This window comes from Tenrec ecaudatus, chromosome 5, assembly GCF_050624435.1.
Source record: "Tenrec ecaudatus isolate mTenEca1 chromosome 5, mTenEca1.hap1, whole genome shotgun sequence".
NCBI lineage: Eukaryota > Metazoa > Chordata > Mammalia > Afrosoricida > Tenrecidae > Tenrec > Tenrec ecaudatus.
Window position 1 is genome coordinate 67461904 of NC_134534.1, and position 27980 is coordinate 67489883.

A 27980-nucleotide genomic window follows, 5' to 3' on the forward strand; every position below is an offset into this window, starting at 1 on the left:
AGAACCATATTAAATAATCCGCTGCCCCTTCACTCTATATGCCCGGATTATATCATCATCGTTCACTGAAGCTGAGCCTCCACTGAGCACTGAGCCCTCCTTTCTCCCGTCTTCCCACCTGCGTCTGGTAACCACTAGGAATGAGAGTCCCTGGACACGTGCCTAGTCCATCGAATATTTGTCCTTCTGTGATTGACCTCTCACTCAGACCTGTAGGAGCAGTGAGTTACTGAATGTGCACTTCTAGCCAAGGTCTCCAACACCCATCAAATGCCCCTTTCCTGCAAGGGTCTGGTCAGAAGGTGAGGGGGAAACAGTGATAGGATTCACTTGTGAGTAAGTAAGGACAGGATTCCCAGGTGTGCTACCCAGCAGCATATAAATGAGCACTCGGAGGAGGAGGGAGAGGGATCTCATTACTCTTAGCAAGAGCTGACAGTGAAGTGTGTTCTCTGGACCTGAGATCCCTGTGCACCTCCTGGTTTCAGCAGACAGCTGTGACATTATAGGAGCAGCAGCAGAACCAGGAGCCAGAGCATGGAGTGATGGACTTCCCAAAGCACGGGGCAAGTCAAGCTGCGTGCTTTTGTGCAGGTAACTGGCTTGTGGAGTGTGGTGCCTCTGGGCACTTAATTGGGGATTCTGGGCTTGCTGGTCCACCAAAGTGGAGCTGAGTGGCAGGCTGAGGCTTACGTAAGGGAGGTGCCTCTGGGCGCTTCAATGAGGAAGTTGGGCTTGCTGACCCAAGGAAGTGGAGCCTCTGGGTCAAGACTTACAGCAGGGTGGTATAGCCCTTTGAGCATTTACTAGCAGGCCTGAAAGAACTTTGTAACATGTCCTGATAAACAACTCAACACTGAGCATTTCTTACTGGCATTATAGCTTGTTAACTTCCTTAATAAACACTTTAATCATGACCCACCCCCCCAACTCTGTAGTCATTGCAATGGATATTAGAACCAGGAGAAGTAAACAAGAGAACATTGATTAACACATATACTCAAGTATAAACCAACCCGAATATCAGCTGAGGCACCTAATTTTACCATAAAAACTACATTAAAAATGTGCTGAAAGACTCAACTTATGCATGAGTATGTGGTAATAGATAATTCCAGAGTGATATTTTAAGGTTCATCTGTGCTGTTGCGCTTGCTAGCGCTGCAGTGTCTTTTTATGGCCATGGTGTTTGGTTTATCCATGCGTCTGTGGGCAGGCAGTTAGACTGGGCTCACTTTGGGGATTGTGAATTGTGCTGCAATGAAACTTACTTTTAATATTTTGTGGCTATATACCTAGGTGTGGGATTGTTGAATCATTTGATAATTTTGTTTGCTGTTTTGAGACGGTATCAAACTGTGCACAATGTATGTACTTTTTTTTTCAATCTATCAGCAATGAATAAAGGTTTGAATTTCTTCACATCCTAGTACCAAGGTTTGTTTAAAATTTATTTTAAAAGTGTCTGTAATTCTAGCCATCCTAATAGATATACAGAAATATCTTAGTGTGGTGTTGGTTGGACTGAGCACTGGGCCACTCATTGCAAAAGTGGTGGTTCAGGCACCCGCCGGCTTGTGGGGATGGTGCCACGCCTTCCATCACGAGCTGAAGCCGCTTGCAGCCTGTGCAGTCACTGGGAGTCTGAATCGACTCCATGGCAGTGGGTGGCGGGGGATAATCGATTCTCGGGAACATCTTTTCATGTGTTTGTTGGCCCTTTATGTATCCTCCTTGGTGAAATGTCTACTCAAGCCCTTTGCTCATTTTTTTGACTGTGTTGTCTTTCTGTTGTTAGGTTGCAAGAGTTATTTGCACATTCTGAATATTAAACCTTTATTTGATGATTTACAAAAATTTTCTCCCAGTCTGGAGGTTGTCTCTTTCCTTTCTTGATAAAGGCCTTTGATCAACCGATATATATATAACAAATAAATGAAATCATATATATATATGATTTCATTTATTTGTCTTTTGGTGCTTGTGTTTTTTGTGTTGGACTTAAGAATCCATTGTTAAAACTAGCTGCCAAGCATGATCTCTGCTTCCTTCTGAGAGCTTTGTGGTCTGTATTCTTCCATGAATTGCAAGTGAGCTCTTATCATTAAATAGTCATTAAATAGCTAAAGCCCACTCTGCTTCGACAGGCCAAGGGAACATGGTCGTACATTTAGAGACTTAAATCTTGAACACTGATCACAGGCTGGTACTTCTAGGTGGTTTTCCCAACTTGTGGTGGGAGGAAAATATTTTATGGAACAGATACTAATTAAAATTTTGACAATAGGTTTATCTTAAATATAAGCGGAAGGCCTGTCTCAAATCCTCTTTACGTTTTTAGTGCTCTGTGTTTTCTCTCTTCTTTCTTGAATGTGTGCAAGCATTATCCTAGTCTAGTGTAGGAAATGATATCATTCCTAAGCTTGTTTTCCAACAAACTTCACATGCTGATCACTTCCTCTTGTACCCTTCAACTGAAAACTTTATTGTTTTGATCAAAATATTCTATTTTCCTTTTCAAGGAAATTCTTGTTATAATTTCCTTAGTTCATAGTTCACCTATGTAAATTGGGTTGCTCATGGAGCATATCTTTCTCTACTAATTAGATTTCATATCTATATAATTAACGCTGAAGATAAACGTTTTAAAAGATGTATTGCATTTGGTGTAGACTATTCTGTAGATATTTCCATTCTATCATAACCTTTATACGGGTGCCAGGAGGAAAGATGATGGCCTGTCCCTACATTTAGGGTAAGCTCGTGTTTTTACATGAACCACCTCTGTTAAAAGATGAAAAGTGTTGACATGAAGGTACCTGTGCGGGTGGGAAGTAGTGAAGAGGTTATTTAGGATCTGTGGAACAATCGAATGAGAAAAGGAGATAGCAGAGGACGTTTACTTCATCTTAGCAGTGCTCTTGTGAAGAGTAGGTAAACTGTACGAACAATCATGCTTCTTAAATGAATACTGATTATAACTTTTATTCTAAAGGCCATCCGCTCACATGATGAGTTTATCTAGTAAACATGATGTGTGGTGATAGGTGAGTTTTATTTTTAAAAGAGAAGCCATGTGAAAGTGTTTGGATGAATTGACACAAAGGTGTGCTACAGTGAGAAACAATACAAAACATAGTTATCACAACGCACTATAATCTTAGCCTTTATTTGAATAAATGTCTGATATTTGAGGTACTTATTTCGATTTCAGTATCTTCACAGCGACAGCATCATGATGGTTTGCACTGAGAAGACAATGCTGTTGCTCAGCATTTTCATACTGGCAGCTCCCCATAAAAGGAGCACTCAAAGGCCGTCTCTTCTTGTGGTGTGTCCTTAGAAGTGGAAAGTTCCATGTGTTTCCACAGTGAAAAAGAAACAGATGACATCAGAAATGAAAGGAAGTGTTGGTCTAGGCTTAATTTACATTTGTGGTAAGACCCTGGATTCAGACTACAATCCATCCCACTGGTTACAATCATCCAGTGTCTGACATCCTCCCAGTGAAATGAATTTCTATCAGAGAATGTGTTCACTGTCTGGGAAGGTTATTCAGATTCCAATATCTAGACAAGAAAAACTTTTCCCTTGTTGAAATCTAAGGCTGGAAGGTCATATAAAGTCTAAATATACTTACACAGTCAATTTTAAATGATGGACTCCACTCATTTGTTCTTTAAATATCATTCTTTGCAAACACCATAGTTTTCTTCGGTGGATAAAATCTTAGATCTAGGAGGGAAAAGAAATATAAGGTGGTTACCTTTCTTTTGTGCTAATATCTGAACTAACATATTATCTTGTTTATTACCTTGCTAAGGAGCCCTGGTGACATAGTGGAACTGCAAGGTCGCAGGTTCGAAACCACCAGCAACTCCAAGGGAGAATGAGGATAGTAACTCCTTTCATGAAGAGATATAGTCTTAGAGTTACAGTTTGACCTTGTCCTTTAGGGTCTCTCAGAGTCAGAATCAACTCGATGGCAGTGATTTTAGAGTTTACCTTGCATCGAATCTTAAAACATAGGACATCTTAACCAAATACAGTATTTTTAAATGAAAAGGAATGCAATGTCTAAGCATAATTTCTAAGAATGAACTATTAAAATCTAGTTACTGAAAGAACACTTCCATGATTTTCAATGTAGTTTTCTTGATTCTCCCTCACTGCCACCAAGTCTGTTCTGACTGCTCATGACCCAGAGGGCAGGGTAGAGTTGCTCCTGTGGGTGCCTGAGACTAGTTCTTCCCTAGAGTAGAAAACCTGGTCTTTCTACCAGGAAGCAGCTAGTGCTTTTGAACTGCTGACCCTTGTGCTTTGCAGTGTGTGACCATTATGCCACCAGGTTTCTTTATTTTCTCATATGTAAATAATCAAAATATAAGCGCTCATTGACAACTCAACCACTGAGTCAGTTTTAAATAATTTGGCTCTCAATGTGCCCAGATCCTTAGGACATTTCATGATTATGAAATCAATCATGGTTCCAACATAAAATAGAATAGAATTGTTATGCTTAGAGCTTTGTGTTTATCATCAGACACTGATGTGTGATCTTTGAACACATTTGCAGGGTAAATACCATTTTTCCCCTTTTTACAGACAATGGAAATAAGGCATGCTGGTCTTAAATGCTCAATAAACATTAGGCATTATTAAGGTAATTAAGAATGTTGAAGCTAAATACATTTGAAAGGACACATATTTTCAAAACATCCCTGACAAAGCCATCAGAAGGAGCGGAGGGGATAAAACAAGTGAAGAGTGAATGATAAACACAACATTGAAAGCTGCGGTGAAAGGGAAGCGGAATAATTCTTTACCAGGGATGCGTTTTATTGTGGATGCCACAGAAAAGCCACATTTTCAAAGGACTTGTTCATTTGAATTTATTACAAAACACCTGATGTTGAAATCCACCTTCACATGCACTGACCACATGCAGAAGATTTACTGGTTAAGGTGATGTACGGGAATCTTGCCAATATTGAATTTCAAGTGACAGAGGAAAAATCAGTATAAGAGGGAATTCAATATGCATGGGAAACCATTTGTTCCCTCTGCTGCTTTGATCCCTGCCAAGGCACAAGAAAGTAGAGCAAAGCTCCCGAAACACAGGGAGACATTCCTGTGCAAAGTTGCAAGGGAGAGCTGAGCCCTCACAGGAATTCAGTGTGACAGGGACAAAGCATAAGCTGTCTGTAGTCTTCCTTATAAAGAAATGCAGGGCTTTGGGGCCCAGGCTCCACTGCCTCACATGCCCAAGGCTGTTCTCTGTGGCTAGGTCCATGGGCTCCAAAGTGTATCCGTGCATCTTGAGTCCTGCATTTGGCCTTGCAAAGGAAGGTCTTGAAAATGTTTGGGCCACACTTGCCCATTCTCACAGATGGCCGGTAGACTTTGGGCAAATGCACAATTTGTTCAGCTCAAAAATAAACTATTTCTGCAAAACATCTTAACTAACATTTTGGAAACATTTGTCAGCAAAACAAATATTTGTATCTAAAATAGCCAGGCAATTAAGATGTGAGAAAACAAAACAGATGTTTGTTTGGGGTTGTCGGGTTTGCTTGGCTGGACTGTTTTCTTTCTTTCCTCCATTTTCCTTTGTTTTCCTGGAGGGCTGGTAGGGCTGATCTTACTGAGATTTTACAAGTCACATAAATAAAGTTCACTCTTGGTTCTACATTGTCAGGAATGTGATAAAAAATAATTTTGTGACCTGTGAGCGGATTATTTCCACTGAAAAGAATAGGTCCTTGAGCATTTATTCATCTTTTTGGGGTCTCCTTTTTTTTGGATCAGTATTCTAGGTAGCAGGCAGTCTTTTTCATTCCACATGGGTTCCATTGTGTAGTTCTGTTTTAAAATTTACATATATCGCATGGTCTGCATATAAATCATTGAAATAGAAATCACCATTCCATTCATTTACGAAGTCTGCCGAGTATTTATTGTTTTATTTTCAGTTGTATCGGATTGATTCATTATTTGAAAAGCTGCAAATTGTTAAGTGTCTCTTGGGACCAATGCAAAGCAATGCAGTAAGTGTCTTGGTTCCAGTTGGAGGTCATAAGCAGTCACTGCATTTTGAACATTGGACAGGGTCTGCAAAGCTCCACCTCACTTAATTAGAATAAGGTGTATCAGGGGATGGGTTTTGGATTAAGTTTTTAATACGATAAGGCCGATGGATTAGGAATACCAGTTTTATTCTTAGATTGGTATGTAAAACATAATTGGATGCATTGAATCGTTTTTAAGTGTACCGAAAATGAAGGTGACGAGGGTTTACAGAGAAAATAAAGCCTTCTTCATTTTCCCCAGAGTTCTGTTTCTTTCCAGGGAGACCATTTGAGTCTAGAAGCATCGTCCGCTTCCCTGCCCCTGGCTAGACTACTTTTTTAAAGAATTCAAGCATATGTTCCTCTTTTTTTGTATGTGTATTAGAATGGCATCTTTAGCGAGTTCTCTGCTCCTTGAGATGGGCAGTGTTGCTTTCATGATCCCCATGCTACCAGCGAGGAAATTAAGGAGAAGGCATTTGCTCCAGTGCTGGGATTCGGTTTCTGCAAGTTTGACTCAAAAACTTTGAGTTCTTAGCCAGTAAATCCCACTGCTTCTTGAAACCACCCAGCATTTCATGCTCATTAACCATGAGCTATGTGTGAGAAATGCAGGTGGGAGGGGGAAGGAAGAACAGGTAGAGAGTGAGGTATTTCGGGGACAGATTGTTCCCAAGCAGCCCCGGGACAGAATGAAGCCCTCAACACTATATAAGACTTGTGGGCCCAGAAGAAACTCAGACGGAAAGTTTCAAACAGGTAGAAAAATGGAAGTCAAATAAAGAGCTATAAAAAGTAGCAGCCGTGTGGTGTTCACTTTCTGTAATCATTCATAGCTCTTAGTCAAGTGAGAGGCATATATTAGGAGGTGTTTAATTAAATAGAAATTGGATATTTGATGAATTCTGGCAGATAAAATACTACAGAGCTAAAATGATGGGGACGTGATGATCTTGTACTATGAGATTTGCCCTGAATTATCGATCCAGGTTTTTGATACCTAGGACAATCCAGTGGCTGACTGCACTTTCCCCGTCCCTTCCACTCACTGTTGCACCCCCACACACACACTTTTGTGCTGCTCAGTTATTACGTGCCTTGGGCCGCTTGGGGAAGAATTTGCCATGAGACCTCTGCTATCTCATTTCCTTCATCGTCTTGCCTTCTCTCCTTCCCTGTCTTCCATTCTCTTCTTCATTCCTCTATCCATAAGTCACAAGGTCAAAGACCCCTAGGTGTAGGCTTAATGATATACATGTATCAAGAAAAAGAGTTTCCTTTGCATTCTTTTGAAAATATTTGTATGTCTTCTTCAGAAACTTCATAAAAGATCATCTTATCAAGTTAAAGTTTCATTTACTTCAGTGACTTTCTTTAAGATAAATCCTACTTATTCCTCATTCTCATTTAACTATGCATATTTAAGAGTCTGTTTTTAAAACCTTTACAGTGCCTAGATGCTGTCTGTTCCCTGGGTTATTGCGGGAGTTGACAGCCATGGTGGGGTTTGGGTATTCTTTCTGCCATTGTTTCTGTAAGGAAGAAATGCATTCTGACTTTTAAAAACTGATTTAAAAGTAAGCTGGGGTATAGTTGATTTGCAAATTGGCAACATGAGTATCTTTAACGCGAAGCAAATGGGCAAGAGAGCAGCTCTAGATTTTAAAGTTAGAAGGATTTAGAGTCCTTGGCCTGAGGCCTTCACTTTTCTGATTAAGAAGAAGGAATCCAGGTTGGGCGAATCTACAGAGACAATAGCTAGAATAGGGGTCCTGGGGGGTGGGGGGTAATGACAGCGGAGAGGGATAATGGGGGCTGATGTCAAGGAGAACAGGAAGGAAGGAGGAAAATGTTTTGAAAATGATTGTGGTAGCTATTGTACAGCACTGCCAGGTATGACTTAGTGAATGGTATGATGTCTGTACGATGTCCTAATAAAATGGCTTGAAGGAAAAAAGAGTAAGGCATCCAGAAAGGTTATATTCTTCAGAGCAGCATAATGTGGCCTGAGTGGTGGCTCTCGGTGGCACCTTGGGAAGAGTGGCAAGGTTGGTTTCGTCCACATGCTCCAAGCACACACTGCCCTGTGGTGGAGGTGGAAGCCATCGTTGACTGCGTTCTAAAGCAGCACCCATAAGGGACACACGTTGCCAAGTTTAAAATTATCAAGGTCCTTCTTTGGCATTTTCTGACCCTTTGACAAGGAATTGTTGGTAGCTGCAGTGGAGTCCACGTGACCTCATGAAAGCTCCGTGTGCAGCAGAAGGAAACATTGTCTGAGCCTGTGCCAGCCTCACAATTGATAGTATGGTCAAGTCCCATTTGCCACCATCGTGGGAAAGGAGCCCTGGTGACATAGTGATCACGTGCTGGGCTGCTAACTGCAGGTCAGCAATTCAAAGCCACCAGACAGGGCTTTCTATTCCATAAAGAATTCATCTCAGAAACTTAGAAGGGGACAGTGGGACAGTTCTACCTTATCCTGTAGGGTCACTGTGTGTCGGCATGGAGTCAATGGCATGAATATGGTTTTAGACTTGGTGTGTTCTGAGAGCCTTCCAACCCAGGTAGCACATCTTCTACACTGTATGGGACAAGAGCATCTTATGGTCCATCGGGTAATTTTGGAAGTAGATTGCCAGGCCTTTCTTCCTAACCTCTTAGTCTTGAAGCTCTGCCCATCACAGGTAGCCCTGCTAACATTTGAAATTCCTATGTCATTGCTGCTTTCCACACCATAGTAAAATGCAAACCACCATGGTGTGAACACCTGACCATACTGTCTGTTTAATCGGGTATTAAAAAGTTAAGTGGATCCTGACTCATGATGAAGCCTGCGTGTCAGAATAGACAGTGGTACTCCTGGGTAGTTCCAGTGTTAGTCTGGGTACTTTAGAGAAACAAATCCACAGAAACACATGTATAAGAGAGGGTTTTATATAAAGGTGAAGTGCGCATCAAGAAAACATCCCAACCCAGTGCTGCCCAAGCCCACAAGTCCAACATTAACCCATTAACCATATGTTCAACACCAATCCACAAAGTCCTCCTCCATCTCACAAAACACACGCAGTGATGCTGACTGCAGGAGGAAAGCCGAGTTAGTGAATGTGTAAGCATCTCAGCACTAGTAGGGGTCTCCACACGGGTGCTCCAGCACCCAGAGCTGATTCGAGGTAGGTCCATGTGGCTTCTCCTTAGGGATGTCTTACAGGAAGTGAACCTTGCCAGCTAAAACAGGGAACTGGCTAAGGCAGTTACACCCTGGTCCGACCATCAGAAAGCAAGAGACCAGAGAACTAGAAAGGCGAGGCTCACTGAGCCATTTATCCTTCTGCCCTTCAATTAACCCCACATGTTTACTGGCCAGGTTGGCACAATAAACTAACCAAGGTATGTCATCCTCCTGAAGCAGATGGCCAGGCTTTCTTCTGTGGTACCTTTGGGTGGTACCTTTGAACAGCTGAACAATCAGTCAGCCTTGCAGAACACTATCTGCCTGTGTCTCACAGACTGGGAAGATCATGGAGGATACCATTATCCTGCACACTCTTTCCAAATCCTATTGGCACTCTCACTTTCACAGGGAATGTCTTCGATCTTCTCTTGGACATTCCTCTTCTTTGAATATAATTTAAAGAAACTGGACCCACGGCGAGGGACGTGGAGTTGGGGTTGCCTACGTCTGCATCCTGGTTCTGTCATTGCCCCTGGCAGGTTATCTAGCTCTCTCAGAACAGCTGTTTTCAATATAATGCGGGGAATATGGAGTGAATAGGAGAAGTGATATGTGCAAATTGACCAGCAAAGTAACAGACACATTCCGGGCCCTCCAGTGCCCACTCTTCCCAGTCAGTTCTCCAGCAGGTATTTATAAATGCTTGTCGTGTGGCAGGCGCTCTGGTGCTGGGGACGAGAAAAGGCAGATTCCTGCCTCAGGGAGTGGATGCTTGGTTGGCTGTACCGTATTATGCTGCTGCTTTGCATTGGGCATTGTGCTTTGTGGGTATTTCAGAAACTGAAAGCTCCAAAGTGTCTCACCAGTTTCCTTCACCTAGAAAAACGGGAGGACCTTCAACCAGTGTGTGAAGTACACAGAGAGGATGATGAGATCCTCGGGGCTTGTTCCCTAGAGTACTGGAGCATGCGTAATGGCCTCACTCCTGGGATAATAAAACTCCCCTAATTTAGTTACCAAATCTTGCCTGAGGAATTAATTTACCTGGGAGACCTCAGTTAATGATGTGTGGAAGAGGGGCAATGGCAGTAGAATGCATACGGAGAAGTCAAAGCAATTCTCCAAACTCAATTCAATTAATAGTTATTGATCTCTGGCTTATCTTACACAAGTTTTTTAGAGGATGGTTCTATGGACTACTAAAGCTGTCAAGGCATCTCATCTTAAGTCTTTTTTTCTGATCCTGGGATAATGTCGTATTTGCTGTGGAGGAAATATGATTTATTCAAAACCTTGCTGAGTTCCTTTTGTGGCCAAGAGCTCAATTAGGGGAAAACAGTCGTCCAGGGTAAAATAATTGCAGTCATCCTCCATGACAACAATTGACAGGCTTTATTTTTATTCTGTGAATCTTCATGGATTCCATGTTTTTGGAGGCCTTCTCCCAGAACTGTGTCCTTCCCCACAGCAGTTTGCCCTGCTTAGACCTCCTGAGCTTCAAACGAGAATGTCACTTCTATTCTTGGAACAGCTAGTGTCGTCAAACTGGGTCTCCACGCCATCGAGCAACCAAGAATAGCTCTCGTGCGACTCCCTGTTTGGTATAACCTCTTATCTCCTTACTGCTTCAAACTCAAATGAGGAACTTGCTTCGTTCTGCAAACCGCCAGAAAGAGACAGGATGGCTTCCCTTTTTAGACATTTTTGGAGCTCGGGAGAGCAACGAGGCTGTCTACTCCCATAAAGAGTTGTAGTCTCAGGAACCCACAGTGCAGTGCTCCCCTGTCCTGTAGGGTCACCACGAGTCGTCATGGACTTGATGGCAATGAGCGTGTTGGTTAGTTTGTTGATGGTGCAGCAGCTACATGTTGGGCTGCTTGCTGCAAGGTCAGCAGTGTGAAACCACCCCCTCTGCTCCGCTGGGGAAAAGTCCAGACTTTCCACTCTTATTAAGTTCGTCTCACCAACCCAACGAGGGCAGTTCTGCCCGGCCCTGTAAGGTCTCTGTGGCAGTGCATTTATAACAAGCAGGACATTTTAGAACCTTACTGTGGTGCGATCCCCATCAAGGCACTTTCTCTGAGCGTTGATGTTCGGGGCTTAGCCTGAGAAGTCAGGTCCTGTGAAAGTTGCTAGTTTGTTATTGAGAGGGGATGTGCTCCCAGCATCCCGCAGCATGCCCGTGTAGCTTGTGTGTCTGGAACATTGGTGGTCTTGCGTGGAGAAAGTGGCTCCCTTCAATGGGAGCCGTGCCCAGCGTTGCCCGCAGGCCTCACCATGAGCACACCTGTCCACACTTCTCTCTCCTTTTTCTTCCCCGGCCCACTGGTCTCCGAACTTGCTCAGGATTGTTGGTTTTTTAAGCATTGCTATGTAGTTGATGTGTTGATTTCTGATAGGCTGCCTTAACGTCTTTTTTAGAGAATGTCGGGTATAAATGATTGACACAGTAAGATTCAGAATGAAAGAAAATGCCTCCTTCCGTGAGCACAGAGCAGAGGGAAGATTCACCACCACCACCCCGGCTCAGAAAGTGCTCCTTTTCCAACTTTGGTTCACATTTGTGCACAAAAATTCCCCTTCAAGAATCGCATATGATTGTAGTCTCCCCAGAACACACACCCTTCCTTGTCTTGTCTTGCATCCCTTTGAAGACCTAGACCGGCCCGGTAATGAACAGGCTGGTTTGAGTGTCCTTTGAGCCAACTGCTCTGAAACCGCGCACTGTCCATTGGAAGACTCGGCCGCAGAAGCGTTCATTTGCTCTGTGGCATCGCTGCCCACGGCTGCAGTGTGTTTCTCGCCCCCCGCAGCTCCTTTCTCCAGGGGGCGCTCCTCTGGGCGCCGCGGGTGGGCAGGAAGTCACAGCCGTTTTCACTGGCCCGTTGGCGATTTCCCTAAAGAATCTGTTTTGGTACACTCGTTTATCTGATGACCTCGCTAGCACTGTTAGCTTTGATAGTGATAAAGGTCGCCAAGAAAGCACAGGTCTCTGGAGATTGACTCCTTCATTGTGCGGGTAAATTGTCTTGCGCTGTCCTATGCTGAGGGGAAGGGAGAAGACCAGGTGGCTTCTGTGGATGCAAATGAAGGGCTGAGGAGGTGCTTCGGCACATCCGTAGCTAGTCTAGGCGATGAGCATCTTGTGCTAAGTCCGGCTGGATCCTGTGTGGTACAGAGAGCGGGAGAGTCATCTTTGTCCTCACAGAGCATTTTTCTACTCAAGACAAGTTTTGGTTGAACAGCCAAACGTCACATTGCTGTTTCTTGTCTTCGAGTTGATTCTGATGCCAGCCTTTGGATTTGAGCACGGGGCATGGCACTAAACACCTGGCGCCACCCAGGGACTCCTGGCCAAATCTAACCAAAAATTGAATTTGGGGAGAAAAAAATGCCATGTTACGGTGCGCAGAAAGAATGGACATTTCTTTGGAAAGTATTTTGGGGGAAATTTAACAAAGAGGTGATATTTATGCTCAACACTGAAAGAAGGGAATGGATCTGAGAGACAGAAGGCATATTTTATTCAAGGCTAGAGGGATAGACCACTTTAAGGGGCTTAATGACAGGGTCCCATTCCCATTAAAAAACACGTCAAAGATATTTGCATTTCACTGAAGAAGCAATACATTTTGGAGCTAGAAAAGTGCTCTATGGCCAACTTTCTAAAGAAAGTGACTGAGTCTAGAGAAGTGACTTTGAATAATGAGCAAGGCTGCATTACTGTGTTTGTATAAAATGTTTGTTTGCATGTTTTAGCATATATACGTGTCCCCACACTAGGACCACCCCCATTTTACCCCCAGGTGACAATTAGAACATTCTGTAACTACAAATTGCTGAGACTGTTCTGGATTGTACACATATTTTAATGCCTTGATCTGTAGTTTATACTGGCCCCATTTCCTATGTTCTGGCCTATGAAGTATAAAGATCAAAAGGGATGATACACCAAAATTTTACACAATGCACTGCCCTTCCAGAGAAGTTCACATTTCCAAAATCGGAGAGGGTTTCCTAATCCATCTGGCCACACGTTGTGTCTGGAGATGTCAGCCTTCCCTGACACCCGCCCTTTAGCAGGTTCTCTTCACTGCCAGAGGGGATCCCAGCTCAGAGAAGTGATGGCTGGCTCGGAAGACAGTCAAGTGGAGTCTTGGAGACAGTTGGCATGGGACTATTTGAGCCGGTGGGTCTGTGTTGAGGGCCTGGCTGCAGACCATGTTAGTTGGTTGACCTAAATAGCTTTTTGGTTTTTTTTTTTTTTAAGCTTAGCCATTCCATCTGCTAGATGGGGACAATAATACATATTTGAAAAGATCTGAGGTCAAATAATCTCCCAAAGCATGCCATAGTCTGCATTCTCTCCAGCCTGTTTCACGGCCATAACATGGTCACGCTTTTCCCCCTTCACTACTTTTGGGTAATAAATCGTCTTAACACTACATTGATGAAGTAAGCTGAACTCAGTGGATGGAGCATCTAGCCAAGTGTGTCTCAGCACTTTCCCTGTCAGGTCCTTTGTGGGTAAGTGAGAACGCATATCGAGTCCTTATACTGATGGGCACTTTCCTTGAGAAAATGATGTGACTAGAAGTTTCTATGTGAGGGGTAATGGGTGATGCTGTGCAATTTGCTGTGGGACCCAGGGAGTGGTGCTTCAGGTGCACGGTGGTTAGTTGGTTTTCTATAAGTGCTTATCGACCGTCTGTTTTGTCCCAGACACTGTCCTAGCTCTTGCGGCCTCACGGGGCACAACATAAACTCCCAGTCCGCAAGGAGCCCTGTTCTACTAGAGTGTCCTGCACCAAGGGAACGTAGGGTCTTGCGCTCACTCAGAGGAACTGGAAAGACACAGGCGAGGCAAGAGGAGCAGAGAGGAGGCTGGGAAGCCATTGGGAGCATGGCCAGGAAGGACCGGTCTGTGAGAGTGACATTGTAGCAAAAGCCCGAGCAAGATCAGGCACGTGTTTCCCAGACATCATCAAGGGATCAGCTGTGGCCGAGACGCAGAGGTGGAACTGTGCTTGCCATTTGCAGGGCCAAGAAAAAAGGCCAGTGGGGTGCGCGGGGTGGGAGGAGAAGAGGTAGATAGGTCATATCCCAGCTACCCTTGTGGGCAATGATGGTGGCGTGGGGGTCCTCTTTGAATAAGATTAGACGCGTTGAAGCAGAGGACGGATGTCTTTTAGTTCATTTGGAAACCATTCTCGCCGGCTGGTGGGTAACGAGCTGGAGCAAAGCAAGGGGAGAAATTGGAGAGGGGCTGCGTCAGTTGGGAGAGGATTCTGATGGTGCAAGTGAGAGGTAGTGATGGCTGCACTAGGGTGGGGGTGGAAGTTTTGAAAGTGGTCGGGTTAGAGATATTAGAACATTGAACTAGCAGGATCTGTCAAGACATCCAAGGAAAGAGGCTGGGGGGCGGCGGGAGGAGGAGGTGATCAGGAAGACTCAAAGCCTTGGGCCTACAGAGCTGGAAAGTGCATTAGCCCCTGACTGAGATGGGAAAGGCTGCAGAGAGAAAATGTTTAAGATTTGTGTTGCTCACTGCACTAAGGTCAACCGTGACTCATAGGGACCCCATAGGATACAGCCTAACTGCCCTTGTCTGCTTCCGAAGCTGTGAATCTTTCTGGGAGAGCAAGCCCCAACGTTTTTCCATGGAATGACTAGTGGATTCAAATTACTGACCTTGTGGTTAGCAGCCAGTACGTAATAAGCCACCACGGCACCATTGGCTCCTTAGATTGTGTTTGGCACATGTTAAGTTGGGGATGGCTATTGGACATGCAAGGGCAGGTGGTGAGTAAGTAGCTGGATAAATAAATCTGATGTTCACAGGATCGTTTAGAGCCTAACTCGGTGAGTCATCCTATTTGAGTATGAATGCTATTTAAAGCCTCTTGACTACATGAGTTCACCAGGGGAGTAAATGTAAATAAAACAGAAGGGAGAGAGCCAACTCTGAGCTCTGAGCCTGACAAAGAGAGGAAGCCTAGATAACATGTATTTGCAATTATTTCCTTCTTACGGCAGGAGGGGCATTTTACAGGGGAATGGAGAAATGGGGTAGGAGGTAGGGGGGGAATGTTAGGACTTTTTAAAAGGAGAGATAGGTCTAACTTTTTGTCCTGGATATGAGTCATGCAGAAGAGAGGGAGTACAGGCTGGAACAGATAAGAGGGGATGGGATCTAGTGTCTAAATGAGGTGTTGACCTAAGAGGTGGCGGGGGAAGCTCATCCATCCTAACAAGACTGCAGTAGACTGTATATGAATATTACCAGTGGACAGTAGGCTGGCAGGCCCATGATGGGACGGTGTAGGAATTGTTTCTATTGTCTCAGAGAATGAGAAGCTAGGTTGCTTGCTTGTGATGATGAACTAAATTTGCTAATGAGAGATGGACAAGCTGTATTGTACCGTTTTTTATGCCTTCCCTGGTCTGTAAAAGACAGGTAGCACTCAGCTTCTTTGAGGACAGAATGTGGGGTTTGCTCAGTTGGGTTCCCAGTGCCTGGCACATCATTGTTATTGGTGGTTAGTGGACACTGACTCCTGGGGGCCAGATGTGTCACAATGAAGCAGTACATAGGCCTTGGTCAGCTTCGTGGTCACTGGGACATTTGAGTCCATTATTGGCAGCTGTTGTATCAATCCAGCTTACAGAAAGCCCTTCATTTTTGCCGACTCTCTACTTTATCAGGAAGCCCTGAGTTACGTGTGGGCCTGATAACCGCAGATCAGCAGTTCAAAATAACCAGCCCTCTGCGGGGGAAAGAGGATGCTTTCTGCTCCCAAGAAAGCCCACAGGGCTCTGCTCCGTTAGAGTTGCTATGAGCCAGAAGGGCACTCGATGGCCATGCTGCTGGGTTTGTGTCTTCGCTCTACTTTACCCCACGTCCTAGTCATTGGTCTTCCCGGCGGCTATGTGTCCTCAGTCAGCTACACTAAGTGTTGATAGCCCTGCCTCTAAAAAGCACTTTTGCTGTGTTGTATTTCTTGTGTTACATAGTTTTCAGTCCTATCCCATAATCTGACGGGAATACTTCCCTTCAGTGCCTCCAATATTTGTGTCAAACACAGACAAGATTAGATGCATAATGTGTGGGAGAAAGGGCACACACACACAACTACAGGGGCCTTTGTTGAAAAAATTGTTTTAAATTCCATATTGGCACAGAGAATTGAGCAGTAGGCCCTTCTGAGTGGTGGTCCCTGTGTACAGGTACTGGTCGAATCTGATCAAACACAAGGGAAGGACGAATCTCAGTGAGCAGTGGCCAGAGAAATGATCTCACTGACCAGAGAGGCAATTGCATATCTCTCCTTCAAAAAGTTTAAGGGAGAGTTCACACAAAAACTGCTTTCTTCACAGAAGAGTACCAGAGAGGCACAGGAATACACTATGAGAGCTCGGGAAATGCGTTAGAGTGATTTAGAAACCATTGAACAAAAGCATCACCTAGCGGTGTCTCCTCAATCAGAGTCCCACAAATCCCTCTGGTGGGGAGGGGAAGGTGCTTGGTGGTGGGAAGCAAAGGACCATCGGCGACTTCACAGGCTGCAGGCTGTTACCAGTGTAGCTGTGGTGCTAAGGATCCTTTTAAAAGACATTTCCAAACCTTCACCATTCATTCCAAAACACCCACAGTGAAGAATTGTATGAAAGAGGTGAGATTGGATACATGGATCAAAGGATGTATTCTGCCTTCAGTTGATTTCTTTCAGAGACTAGAACACCAGTAATGCATATGCGTCTTTATAAAGACAATATTCAACAAACCCCTCTTTTTATTTTAAAAAAAGTTATCAGGGGAAAAAGTTGTATATCCAAACAATCTCTACCATGAGCATATTGACGCCCATGATTCTGTTTTGTCTCGTGTGAATGCAGTCTTAAAATTGAGGACTCTGTTGGAATGGCTTTGGAGCTCTAAGAATAGTAATGTTCACTGTCAACTCAGAGAGCTTGAGTCCAGGCAACCCTTCTCACTTTGTTACAGCTGAGGCACATCCATCTTGTCCAAGCTTGGAAGAGGTCTAGAGGTGGCCCGATAATGAACATTGGACAGATTCGTGGACTAGAACTCATGTGAGGTCAAAGGAAATATAGGTTTTCAGTGTAAAAGATCTGCATTCTCCTCTCCCACGGTCTTAACCTAAATGCCTTAATGTTACCTTAAGGTGAACGGCAATGGTAGGGCCTTTCCATTTCCTCTCTCCTTAGAAACATGGCTTCATCTTTATCTACCATGATGGCTGTGCCAACATGCTCTCGTTCATGTGTATCTGTGCACTGCTAAGAGAGAACCAGTATCCCCAAGGCCTTACTGACACAGCACCCACTTCCATCACTTAATGTCAGGCCGGTGCCTTTCTGTTCCCGATGAGAACACCAAACCACGCTCCAGATGTGTCTGTCTGGGCTTAAAGCCACCCAATGAGATCTTTCATCTCCTGAAGTTCAAGGCCACTACATTATTAAAAGAAAAAAAAAGCATCTTAATATCCGCTTGCCTCATTTGCTTTTTCAAGGTGAACAGGTTGATAGCTCAGTGCCTTTCCTTCCTGGGATGGGATCCTCATACAACACAATGATTTCCTCTTATTTTTAGCCAGTCCCAGAAACTTTAGCACCCATGGCTGGTTCTCCAGCTACCTCAACACATTGTACTTACTCTCTTTACAATTGTAGCACTTGATTGAACTCAACCCTGCAGCAGCGTTGCCCCATAGAAAGATGAGTATATAAAACCACAAGCACGACCTAGGCAGTGGCTGGCTGCGATTCTTCTGGAATTCCAGTGGAACCCTATTATCTTTTTTCATGGAGTCGAGTTCACCTCTCTGCAGTCTGTCTTGTAATCTTCCTGATTTTGCCTTCGGATACCATACGTTGATTTTTTTTAAGATCTCAAAGTTCAGGATAAACTCGGTGTCAATTTCTATATAATATCCATGTACTGTTCCCTTGTGCAATTACCCCCTGCCCTTTAATTGTTGAGTCTCCAACAAAACCACACCTGCTTTTTAGGGAAGTAATAAGCTCCATTAATTTTATCTAAATCCAAAATGAGCAGGAAATTAAATATTACACATTTATCATACAGTCAAATAATGATTCATTGTTGTCCTTGTGTTCACTAAGTCCAGCAAATCTTTGTTCTCACATCCAGCTTGGTACTTCATTGGATGAGCTAGTGCTAGTCCCTTATCACAGATATATTATTTAGGGTCCAGTCAAGACTCCCCAATCCTCTGGCCATCGTCCAGTGTCATTGTCCATGTGGCGAGCGCTTCCTCTTGGCTTGCAGTTCAGTTACTTCATTTACCGTTGGGGGAGGAGTCTTTTTCTTCAGTCAGATTCAGAAATGAGCCAGGAGGCCCCCATGCTCCCAAAGCGCAGAGACAGGGAGCCTGCAGGAACCCTGTATTCCACTTCCTTTACAACTACTATTGGCGCAGAGAGTCTCAGGGGTGTAAAGTCAGATCAGGAACTCCCTGCCACCTTGGAATAAATGTGAAAGCTTATCCCTAAATCTTCCAGGAGCCAACCAGGCTCTCATGCTGTGTAAAAATCAAAAGCTCCTGTGAAGGAAGACATGATTCAGGGAAATATCTCCATAATTTAAGAAAATACCAAGCTGCAACAAAATATCTGCAAATATGAAAAAATGGTTACAATCTGCTTTATATAAATCAGTAATATGAGACTATAAAAATGGGTAAAGGACTTGGGCAGTTCATAGAAGGAAATAGAATTTTCAAGCAAATATATACCAGTATCTCTATGATGTACTCTTGAAAGTCCCACACTGTAGTTTGACACTTAATAAAATAGCAATGACTTTTAAAATATGTGTAAAGCTGTAGTTAAATCTGGCCATTGAAACAGATATCATTCTGTTGAAACGTGTGTCTATGTATATGTGTGTGTATGTGTATCCAAATAGTATACCAAAGCAGCTTAGTTGCTGAGGCACGAGAAATGGAATTGGATAAAGAATTTGAACTAGTCATTATAGGCAAGAAGGTGTTATTTTTTTCCTGAAGGTTAGATTTGCCTTATCTATTTTATGTACATTTGTGTAAAGGCAAGGCTATAGAGTCAACAAAGAGGACCTAGAACTAACAGCTAGGACTGTTTGGTAAATGTGTATCCTGAGGCAATAGAATTTTAAGCTAAATAATCTAGCCTGAGTCCTCAGTTAGACAAGCAAAGAGACTAAGATCTAAAAAAAAAAAAAAACCCAAAAAACTAGAAGTAACTTACTTAAAACTCAAGTAGAAGTTGGGGTAACTAAGAAGTTGGGGTAATTAGATGGACTGTTCAGAATTCTAGTACCTTTTATAAGTTGTTATTGAAGGATTTATGGAAAGCTTCTATGGTATTTATAAATGTAGGATTTGAACGATTAGATCATTCCAATAGATGAATGTAATAAGGAGTAAACCTGAGAAATGCTCATTCTTGTTCTTGTCCTCAGACAGACTGCATTGGAAAGTAAACTACCGCAGGTGAAATAGGACATCGTACCATTTGGTTTCCCTTTTGACTCATTTTTAACCTGTTCTAGTTTTTATTATTTTTTTGCTTTCTTTGGATTGAGGGTTTTCTGGTTTGTTTGTTTTTTAACTCTATTTTTGAGGAGGGATTATTTTCTTTACATGAAATCCAGGCCAGGTAATTATTTAGAGATGAGATAAAAAAGACGGCATGTACCCAAGGATAAAGTTCAAAATGGTGAAGAATGGAGGAAGTGTAGAAACAGAAAATGCAGGGAGGAATTTGGGATAAGTGGTGTTACATTGGGGGATTGCAATCAATGGCATGAAACAAAGTATGTATGAATTGGTGACTGGAAACCAGATCCATTACGTAAACCTTCAGGCAATTCACAATCAAGTTTTAAAAATTCTATCACCCTAGTAATAATGAAAATTGTAATTAACCACAAAGATGACTGGGCCAAGACTTAGCTCACGAAAATACTTGAGCTTAATGGTTAAGGGTTAGTAGGAATTTCACACCAATCGAAAGGGCAGGTGAAAATGAAGAAAGGTCATTCTGGGAAGGGGACAGAATGCACCAAATCAAAACAGGGCCGTCAGATAACTAGGTAAGTCTATCTGAAGTGCGGCTAATTACTAATGGAGAAGTTACTGGTCCAGATCCACGCAGAGGTACGTGAAGTGACAGGTCTGGTGATGTGCCCGTGAACTGTCCCAACCTTGAAATTTGCATGGAGTGCAGTTCTGTCACACCTGGGGTCTCTGCCAGTTGAAATAGACTTTGACACAATTCACAACAGCAACAGCCACGTGGGAAGGGGAGAGAGCCATTAGAGATGAGTTTTGGGGAGTCTGACTCGGTGAGAATGTTTTTCAAGGTAGTGAATATCATCATAGAAGGCACCCTAGTGGCGCAGTGAGTTTAGTTTTGGGCTGCTAACTTCTAGGTCAGCTGTTCAAACCCACCAGCCACTGTGCAGGAAAAAGACGAATCTGTCTGCTCACATTAAGTTTATCATCTCAGAGACATTGAGGAGTTTAACTCTGTCCTAGAGGGTCACTGAGTTGCAATGGCTGTGGGTTTGGTTTGGTTGTGGAACATGGCAGAAAATGCTAATGGCATGTTCTGTTGTAAGTACCCTTAGGTGTATAGGAGGTTTTTCTTATTTTATCTCAGTTATTCCCATTTTGCAGATGATGAAACATTCATGGAAAAGGTAAATAGCTTGTACACAGAAGCATACTAGTAAGTGGTGTGGGGCTGGTAGTTTAAGGCCATATCTCAGGCTCCTCAAAAGTAGGCTGTCCTTCCTGGTCCATACTAGAGAGTTTGGAATTTTGAGTGATTTAAAAGCTATCTTTGATGGTCCTAGGAGGAATATGGTTGAAGTCTAGGAGTAGCAAACTCAGAAACAGCTGTTGTAAGAACCAGGATAAGAGGTTTTGAGAACCTGAAATTAGATGGAAAGTCATAAGGAAATAGAAGCTACAGAACTTAGTGTTAACTGGATTGATTCAGTGCAATAAATGGTGTGCGGGCCCATATCTGACCTCCCTCCGGCTTCCCTACTGGCCCAAAGCAGGAGTCAGCCATGCCTCCACCCTCCCTCCTTCTTTACCTACTGTAACACCAACTGCTTCTCGCATGGTACTCAATGTCTATGCTGGGGTCAAAAATTCATTGCAGTGGCCACACAGAACTCAGCCAATCCTCACAATGATGGGGGTTTATGAGGAACGTTAGGAGGTTACGTCAAGTCCAGATCAGTAAACAATAAGGATACCGCCCTTGGTTCTCACAGGACCACCTCTCCTTGGCCGGCAGCCTGGTCTCTCACTGATCGTCAACCTGTCCCTTGGCCTCTCCTCCTTGGACCAAGAAGCTTGCCTGTCGCTCATAGTCTCAGCACTGCTCCTATTGCTCCATCACATAGTCTCCTTGCCACAGTCTCTGGTGCCTCTGGTCTCATTCGCAGTCACATCAAGACAGAGGTCTGGAATGTGTGATTCCGATGATCTGAGGCCTCTCTCTCTTGTTCAGTGGGTCTGTCTGTGAAGGAGGGGCTTCAGTGGCAGTGTAGTTTTTGCCCTCTATCCGATCAAAGCCTACGTTAACAGAGGATGGAGCTTGGTTCACACCCTCTACTGAAGTCAGGTCTTAACCCATCTGACTCTTGTCCATGAGGATGGTGGAAAACACTGTCAAAATGGGCTTTGGGGAGAGCATGACAATCAGAGGATCCAGAATTGTAATGTCACATAAGGACCTGCGGCTAGAATGGCCATAGAACCTGACTACAACTCATCCAGGAAGAAGTTTCTAACTTGGGAATTTGGGTAGATGATGCTCTCGTTAATCAGAACTTTTAATATGAAGACTTCAGTTTAAGACAAATGTGGTTGTGCTGGTGAAGCATCCATGTAGAGAGGTCTAGCGAACAGTGGGTATTAATGTCAAGAAATCGGTAGCTAAAGCTTTAGAAGTTATCCACATGGAAATTCTAATTGAACTGTGAAAACTATCTACCGGTGAGAACCTATAGTGAGAGAAGAAAACAGCTCTGGGTGAGTCTCTAGCTCAGGGGTTCTCAACCTATGGGTCGCGACCCCTTTGGGGGGGGTCCAACAACCCTTTCACAGGGGTCGCTCATTCATAACAGTAGCAAAATTACAGTTGTGAAGTAGCAACAAAAATAATTTCATGGTTGGGGGTCACCACAACCTGAGGAACTGTAGTAAAGGGTCGTGGCATTAGGACGGTTGAGAACCACTGCCCTAGTGCATTGCTTCTCAAAATACCACCAACTCACTGCCTGCCCTCTAACTGTTAATTCCTGATTCAGTATGCCCCAAATTGAACTTGGGTTCTCACTCATCCTCCTCTCTATATTTTGACTTCCTAAATTTCTTCCTAAATTTCCTTGACTTCCTATATTTCTCTTCCTGAAAACCATACCTCCAATTGTAATCCACCCTATCATTCTTGATTTCCTCTCTCATCCTTATCCAATCAGTTACTTCATTATTGATTTTTACTTCTTAATAACACTTTGCATCTCTCAACCTTGATATCCCCATGCCTAGGTCCAAGCCACCACCACCATTCTTCCTCTGGATTGCTGACCTGTCGTCCTAGCTGACCCCCTCTCTGTCTGGACTTGTCTCCCCCACTGTTGCCACACTAGAGCTAGAGTTGTCTTTCTAAAATGATTATGTCCCTCCGCTGTGGGCTCCTTGCCTCCTACACCTTCCTCATCTCTGTGTTCTACCGGAGATTCAGGTCATGTTGAATTTTTTCTTTCCATTCTTGCCTTCTTTCTCTGTCTGTACCTTTGTGCATGCTGAGCCCCTTCCTGGAAGACACGTGGGTTTATTACATACATCTTGACTGGTTAGCTGTCTTCCATATTCAGGACGTTTTCTCTTAACTCTGTGAATTTGAGTCATGTGGTCTTTCTCCAAGTCTTTTGGCCTTCTACCTTTCCCTTTTAGAGAAACACATTGCTGTGTAATATCCGGCTTTGGCCCGTGACCTGTCTTCCTCTCAACTTAAAGCTACAAGAAGGCAGGAGCTATGTGTGTTTGGACCCTCATTATATATCAATTTCTAGCCTCTACCAAAGTGCCTAGCAGCGTGCGAACATCTAATCAATGTTTATTCAAGGCAATGAATGCTCTTCAGAGTGTTTTTCCCATCCATTATCTCAGCAGGGGTAAACTGAGCAATCTGGAGAGGGCTTTAATGAAACAAGAGATGCCAGTGGATTAGAAGATTAAATTATTTGTTGTTCCCAGTTGTTTTACACTAATAGAAGGAAGGAGAATTTAGAGTCAGGAAAGGTGGTTAGGAGAGAAGCATTAGTTCCAACTCATAGAACAAAGAGGAAGTGATTTTTGGACTAAGGTGCATCAGTTAAACAATCTCACCTTCCTTCTTATAAATTGAGGCCTGTACAATTCAAATATATATGGATATCTGTATGTATATGTATATATATATATAAGCACATTAGATATGATATTTGAAGGTATCAGATTGTCCACTTCTTCACTTTGTATTTATTTCTTTTCCCTCAACTTTGGGAACACTGCAGGTAATATTTTTAAAATATTTCTTTGTCCTTTGCTCATTGAATTTATTTAGAGAGATCCACAGAAATGAGCAATTGATTTAATTATATGTTGTCTCTTTCCAAAAAAAAGTCTTTGAGATAGACTGTATTTTGAAAGATTCCTTTGGGTTTTTAAAGTAAGGATAAAGAAATAAGTGCTATTTAATAGGACAGAAGCTAGGCTAAGAAAACTTAGGGAAGTTAAGCTACTTTGAAAATAATTTAACTCTAGAACTATCTAGAAATCAAGAAAAAAGGTAATTTGATAAGGTGCATCTACTTGTCAGAAATGGTAAACTATGGGGAATTTATTGTATGGGTTTTATTTTAAATATTGGGGGTAAAGTGGATTTTAAATGCAAAAATTTCAAGAAGGAATAGACATTATATAGAAAAATTTTAACTTATGTTGAATAAACATTAAAACATAATTTTAGCTTACAATTTTTGAGAATGCTTTATTTTGTGAAGATTACTAAAAATAATTCAGGTACCATTGCAGAAAGAAAAAAACTAAAGACACACAGGTAATAACTTAGTTCTCTTATTTACTATTTTTTGTCAAAATATTTAACTATTCTATATTTTTGTTTCATGGTAAATTGGGAATAAAATGTCATCTTCAATCTTCATTGAGCTATTATAAGCATTAAATCCACTGATGGTAAATCATCTTGAATACTTCTTAAATCAGCGGTTCTCAACCTGTGGGTCGTGACCCACTTGGGGGTCAAACAACCCTTTCACAGGGGTTGCCCGATTCATAACATAGCAAAATTATAGTTATGATGTAGCAATGAAAATAATTTGATGGTTGGGGGCCACCACAACATGAGGAGCTGTGTTAAAGCGTCACAGCATTAGGAAGGTTGAGAACCATTGTCTTAAATAATGGTTAGCTCTACTCACTAGAAGGGAACACATATATATACCTTTCTTGTTGTCTTGAATATATCTAAGAGACATACCTGGCCTATCTCTTGTCTCATTCTCAAATATGAGTTTCAAATATATCAAACGCTAGAGCGCTCATGATTCAAGGTAGATTGCAGTTAAGTACCTGAAATTCAGGTTAAATTAGATACCAACTGTGTGGATTGTGAGTGTCTGTTTTGAAACTATTGAAGCGTGTCCATTGGCAAATGTCAGCTTCTGCATGGAGGTGCAGAATGTGGAATAATCAAAGAAAAGAGGCCAAGACTTTTCACAAAGTAACCTTGAGTCCACTTATTTCCATAAACAAGAAAAAAATAAAAAAGACTCACTGCCTTTGAATCAATTCCAACCTACTGTGTCCTATTAGACGCCTTTGAGGGTTTCCAAGGCTGTAAACCTCTGCAGAAGCAGACTGCCACGTCGTTCTCCCGTGGAGCAGCTGGGGGTTCACACTGCACTGACATAGCTCCTGGATTAAAAGTATATTCACTGGGATCCCAACATCTTTCCAACACGTGGAAAAGCTTTTTGATTTAGAACATCTTTCGGAGAAGTGGCCCACCACTATCTACTTTTGTCCAAAAACCAGACCGACAAAATAATCCACCGTAAATTTAGCAAAAATGCTGAATGTTGACCAGCTGTATCACTACAGCCCTGTGAGATGTTCATTTAAAAATGCATCATCGTAAATAGATAAATCAATAATTGACACGAGGAGCAGCTGTGTTTCGAACTTTCTGACTGCAGTTGACTTACTTTCAGTTAGCATTTGGTGTCTGGGGATGAGGGTGGTGTGACTCATCCACAGGAGAAAGTTGCCCATCTCTTTTGCTGTGACAGAGGCCAGGAAAAGATTTCCTCTAAAAGTGGTAGGAAACCATACGGGTTTCCATATTGAACCGGTACAGAGTTTTTTTCTTGTGATTTACAAAGAGAATTGACCCTGTCAAAGACCTATCAGCCCTCGACTCATACAACTTTGGGGAACCATTGAAGCTTGGAGGTCACGCAGAACCAGAAGGTTTTACACCTGGGTCACTTTGTTAGTAGAGTTGGAGGCAGATAGAAATTAATCATTGCCACCCAGTTTTTAATTCTGCTCTCTATTTTTCGGTCCTGTGAACATGAGAGTGGGAATAATCATGCCAAATGACTGCCTACTCCTTCTATTAAGTTGACCAATTCCAACACACAGGGAGGACAGAAATCTGGCAGAGAATTTTGAGGGAAAGCAGCTTGTCACACCTTGACGTTGGGGGAGGTGGGGACTGTCTGCTGTGTGCATAAGCTCAAGGTCCACTGGGTGAGGGAGATATATTTAAAGGATGAGAGTAAAACGCTGAGTCCATTCTGGAAATTGGTCAGAGTCTCTTCCACCTCCACAGCCATTGCTAGGTATCCCTCTGACCTGTTTAGAGACGCTCTTTAGTTAGGGATGAGTCCTTCATTATTTTGTGGGTTCTCTATCATTATTCCAATGGGTTTTCTGATTTGATTTACCTGAGTAATTTTAATGTACTACCTGGAGTTGGAGCTTTGATTCGAAGGCAGACACCTGAAGGCACTGTGATGGGTAGCACTTCCTCTATGTACAGCATCTAGCTTTTCTTCATCTTATGTGAGAACGAGAGTACTAAGGCAGTAAAAGAAGGCAAGCTGAAAATGACCTCTAAATCTCTCTAAGATCACTAGCTGATGACTCAGTGTTCTCTACCTCTGAGCTGGCTTTCCTTTGTATGTCTTTTCATGAACTAGAATCCCTCTCCAGTTGGGAGAATGGATTCTGAGGTAAGCATGTGAATGGATCGATTGTGTGATTAAGGAGAGGAATGGGGGAGGGTTGGGGCTGGGCACGCTCATTGGCTAATCAAAGAGAACCATGTGGGAAATCCTCGGGAATGCAGTACAACGCAGTGCCTCCCACCACTAATTACATATCAGCTGTTGCTGATCATACTTTCTTTCTAAACACGTGTTACCATCATCTAACGGATAAATAATTTATCAATGCAAGTAGAAGATCCTGTAGGATCTAAATAGAATGAAATGCATTTTACTCTTTAAACCTCCCTTCTGAATTAAAACAAGGTTACTCCCAGCCCCCATGGTAGCAGAACTGAATGGACGTCTCTCTCTCTCTCTCTCTCTCTCTCTCTTTCTACAGAGTACAATACAATCCACAGCCCCTCAACACCCATTAAAGATTCTGATTCAGATCGATTGCGTCGAGGTTCAGATGGGAAGTCACGTGGCCGGGGCCGAAGAAACAATAATCCCTCACCTCCTCCCGATTCTGATCTTGAGGTATGTCATTGCTAACATCCCAGAGAGCAAGATAATTAAACTTGGCGGTGACCTAATCGTCCCTCCGATGTAATCAACAGCGATCGAGGTGTCTAAGTTTTTGGGACTTTGTCTTTCATGTTAGTGAAAGGTAAAACTTGTTTTCTCCCCTGTATTAATTATGTCGCAAAGCTATTCCTTATTGCTCTCTGATTAACTATGTAATAAAACACTGGCTTGTTCATCTGCAAGGAAACCTAGTAAATTGGGTGCGTCTGCTTGAACTAAACTTTCTTATCCTGCTTTATGTAATACCATTTCAATTAAGTAAGAGTAGGACTCAACCTGCTTAATAAAATCCCCCTTGAAATTAAAGACACGCTTGTGTATATTCAGAAAGACAACTCTGAAATGTTCCAAACTGAACTGGTAATCACCTTATAAGACAGGTTGTGGTGGCGTTCAAAAGCAGGAGGGATTAAACGAGGCCTGAAAGGGTGGTAAATTTCATAGCCTTGAATCCGCTGCAATTAGGTGGCTGCTTTTTGCCAAAGTGAAATCTGATGGTGAAAAACATGATTATTTTGGCTGGAAAGATGGGTTTTTCCAGTGGAATCTATGTGTCTGAGTGTGTACTGGTGAGAGTGGGAACAGGACTAAGGAAGAAGGCAGTCAGGAGGCTTTCTGTGATGTCTGAGAGACCCTTTGAAAATACGGTCTTTCAAATTTGATTCTAAACACATGGAGGGAGTGTCTAAGAGCATGTGTGTGTGTCTGCTTATATTATCAAATATCTACAGTCTGGAGGCTTAAAAACACACTGACAGGAACAATATATACTTCCTCTGTAAAATAGGTAACACAAGATGAAGGAATGATGTTAAAT

The 27980-nt window shown here is 42.8% G+C and overlaps 1 protein-coding gene across 1 annotated transcript in view; it reads left to right on the forward strand.

The window, feature by feature from the left end:
• Nucleotides 1-27980, forward strand: part of EYA1 (EYA transcriptional coactivator and phosphatase 1) — a 159162-nt gene that overhangs the window by 60101 nt on the left and 71081 nt on the right. Inside the window, exon 8 of the mRNA XM_075550654.1 lies at nucleotides 26976-27115. Within this exon, the coding sequence (XP_075406769.1) occupies nucleotides 26976-27115 (140 nt within the window). The remainder of the gene's footprint in view (nucleotides 1-26975; nucleotides 27116-27980) is intronic.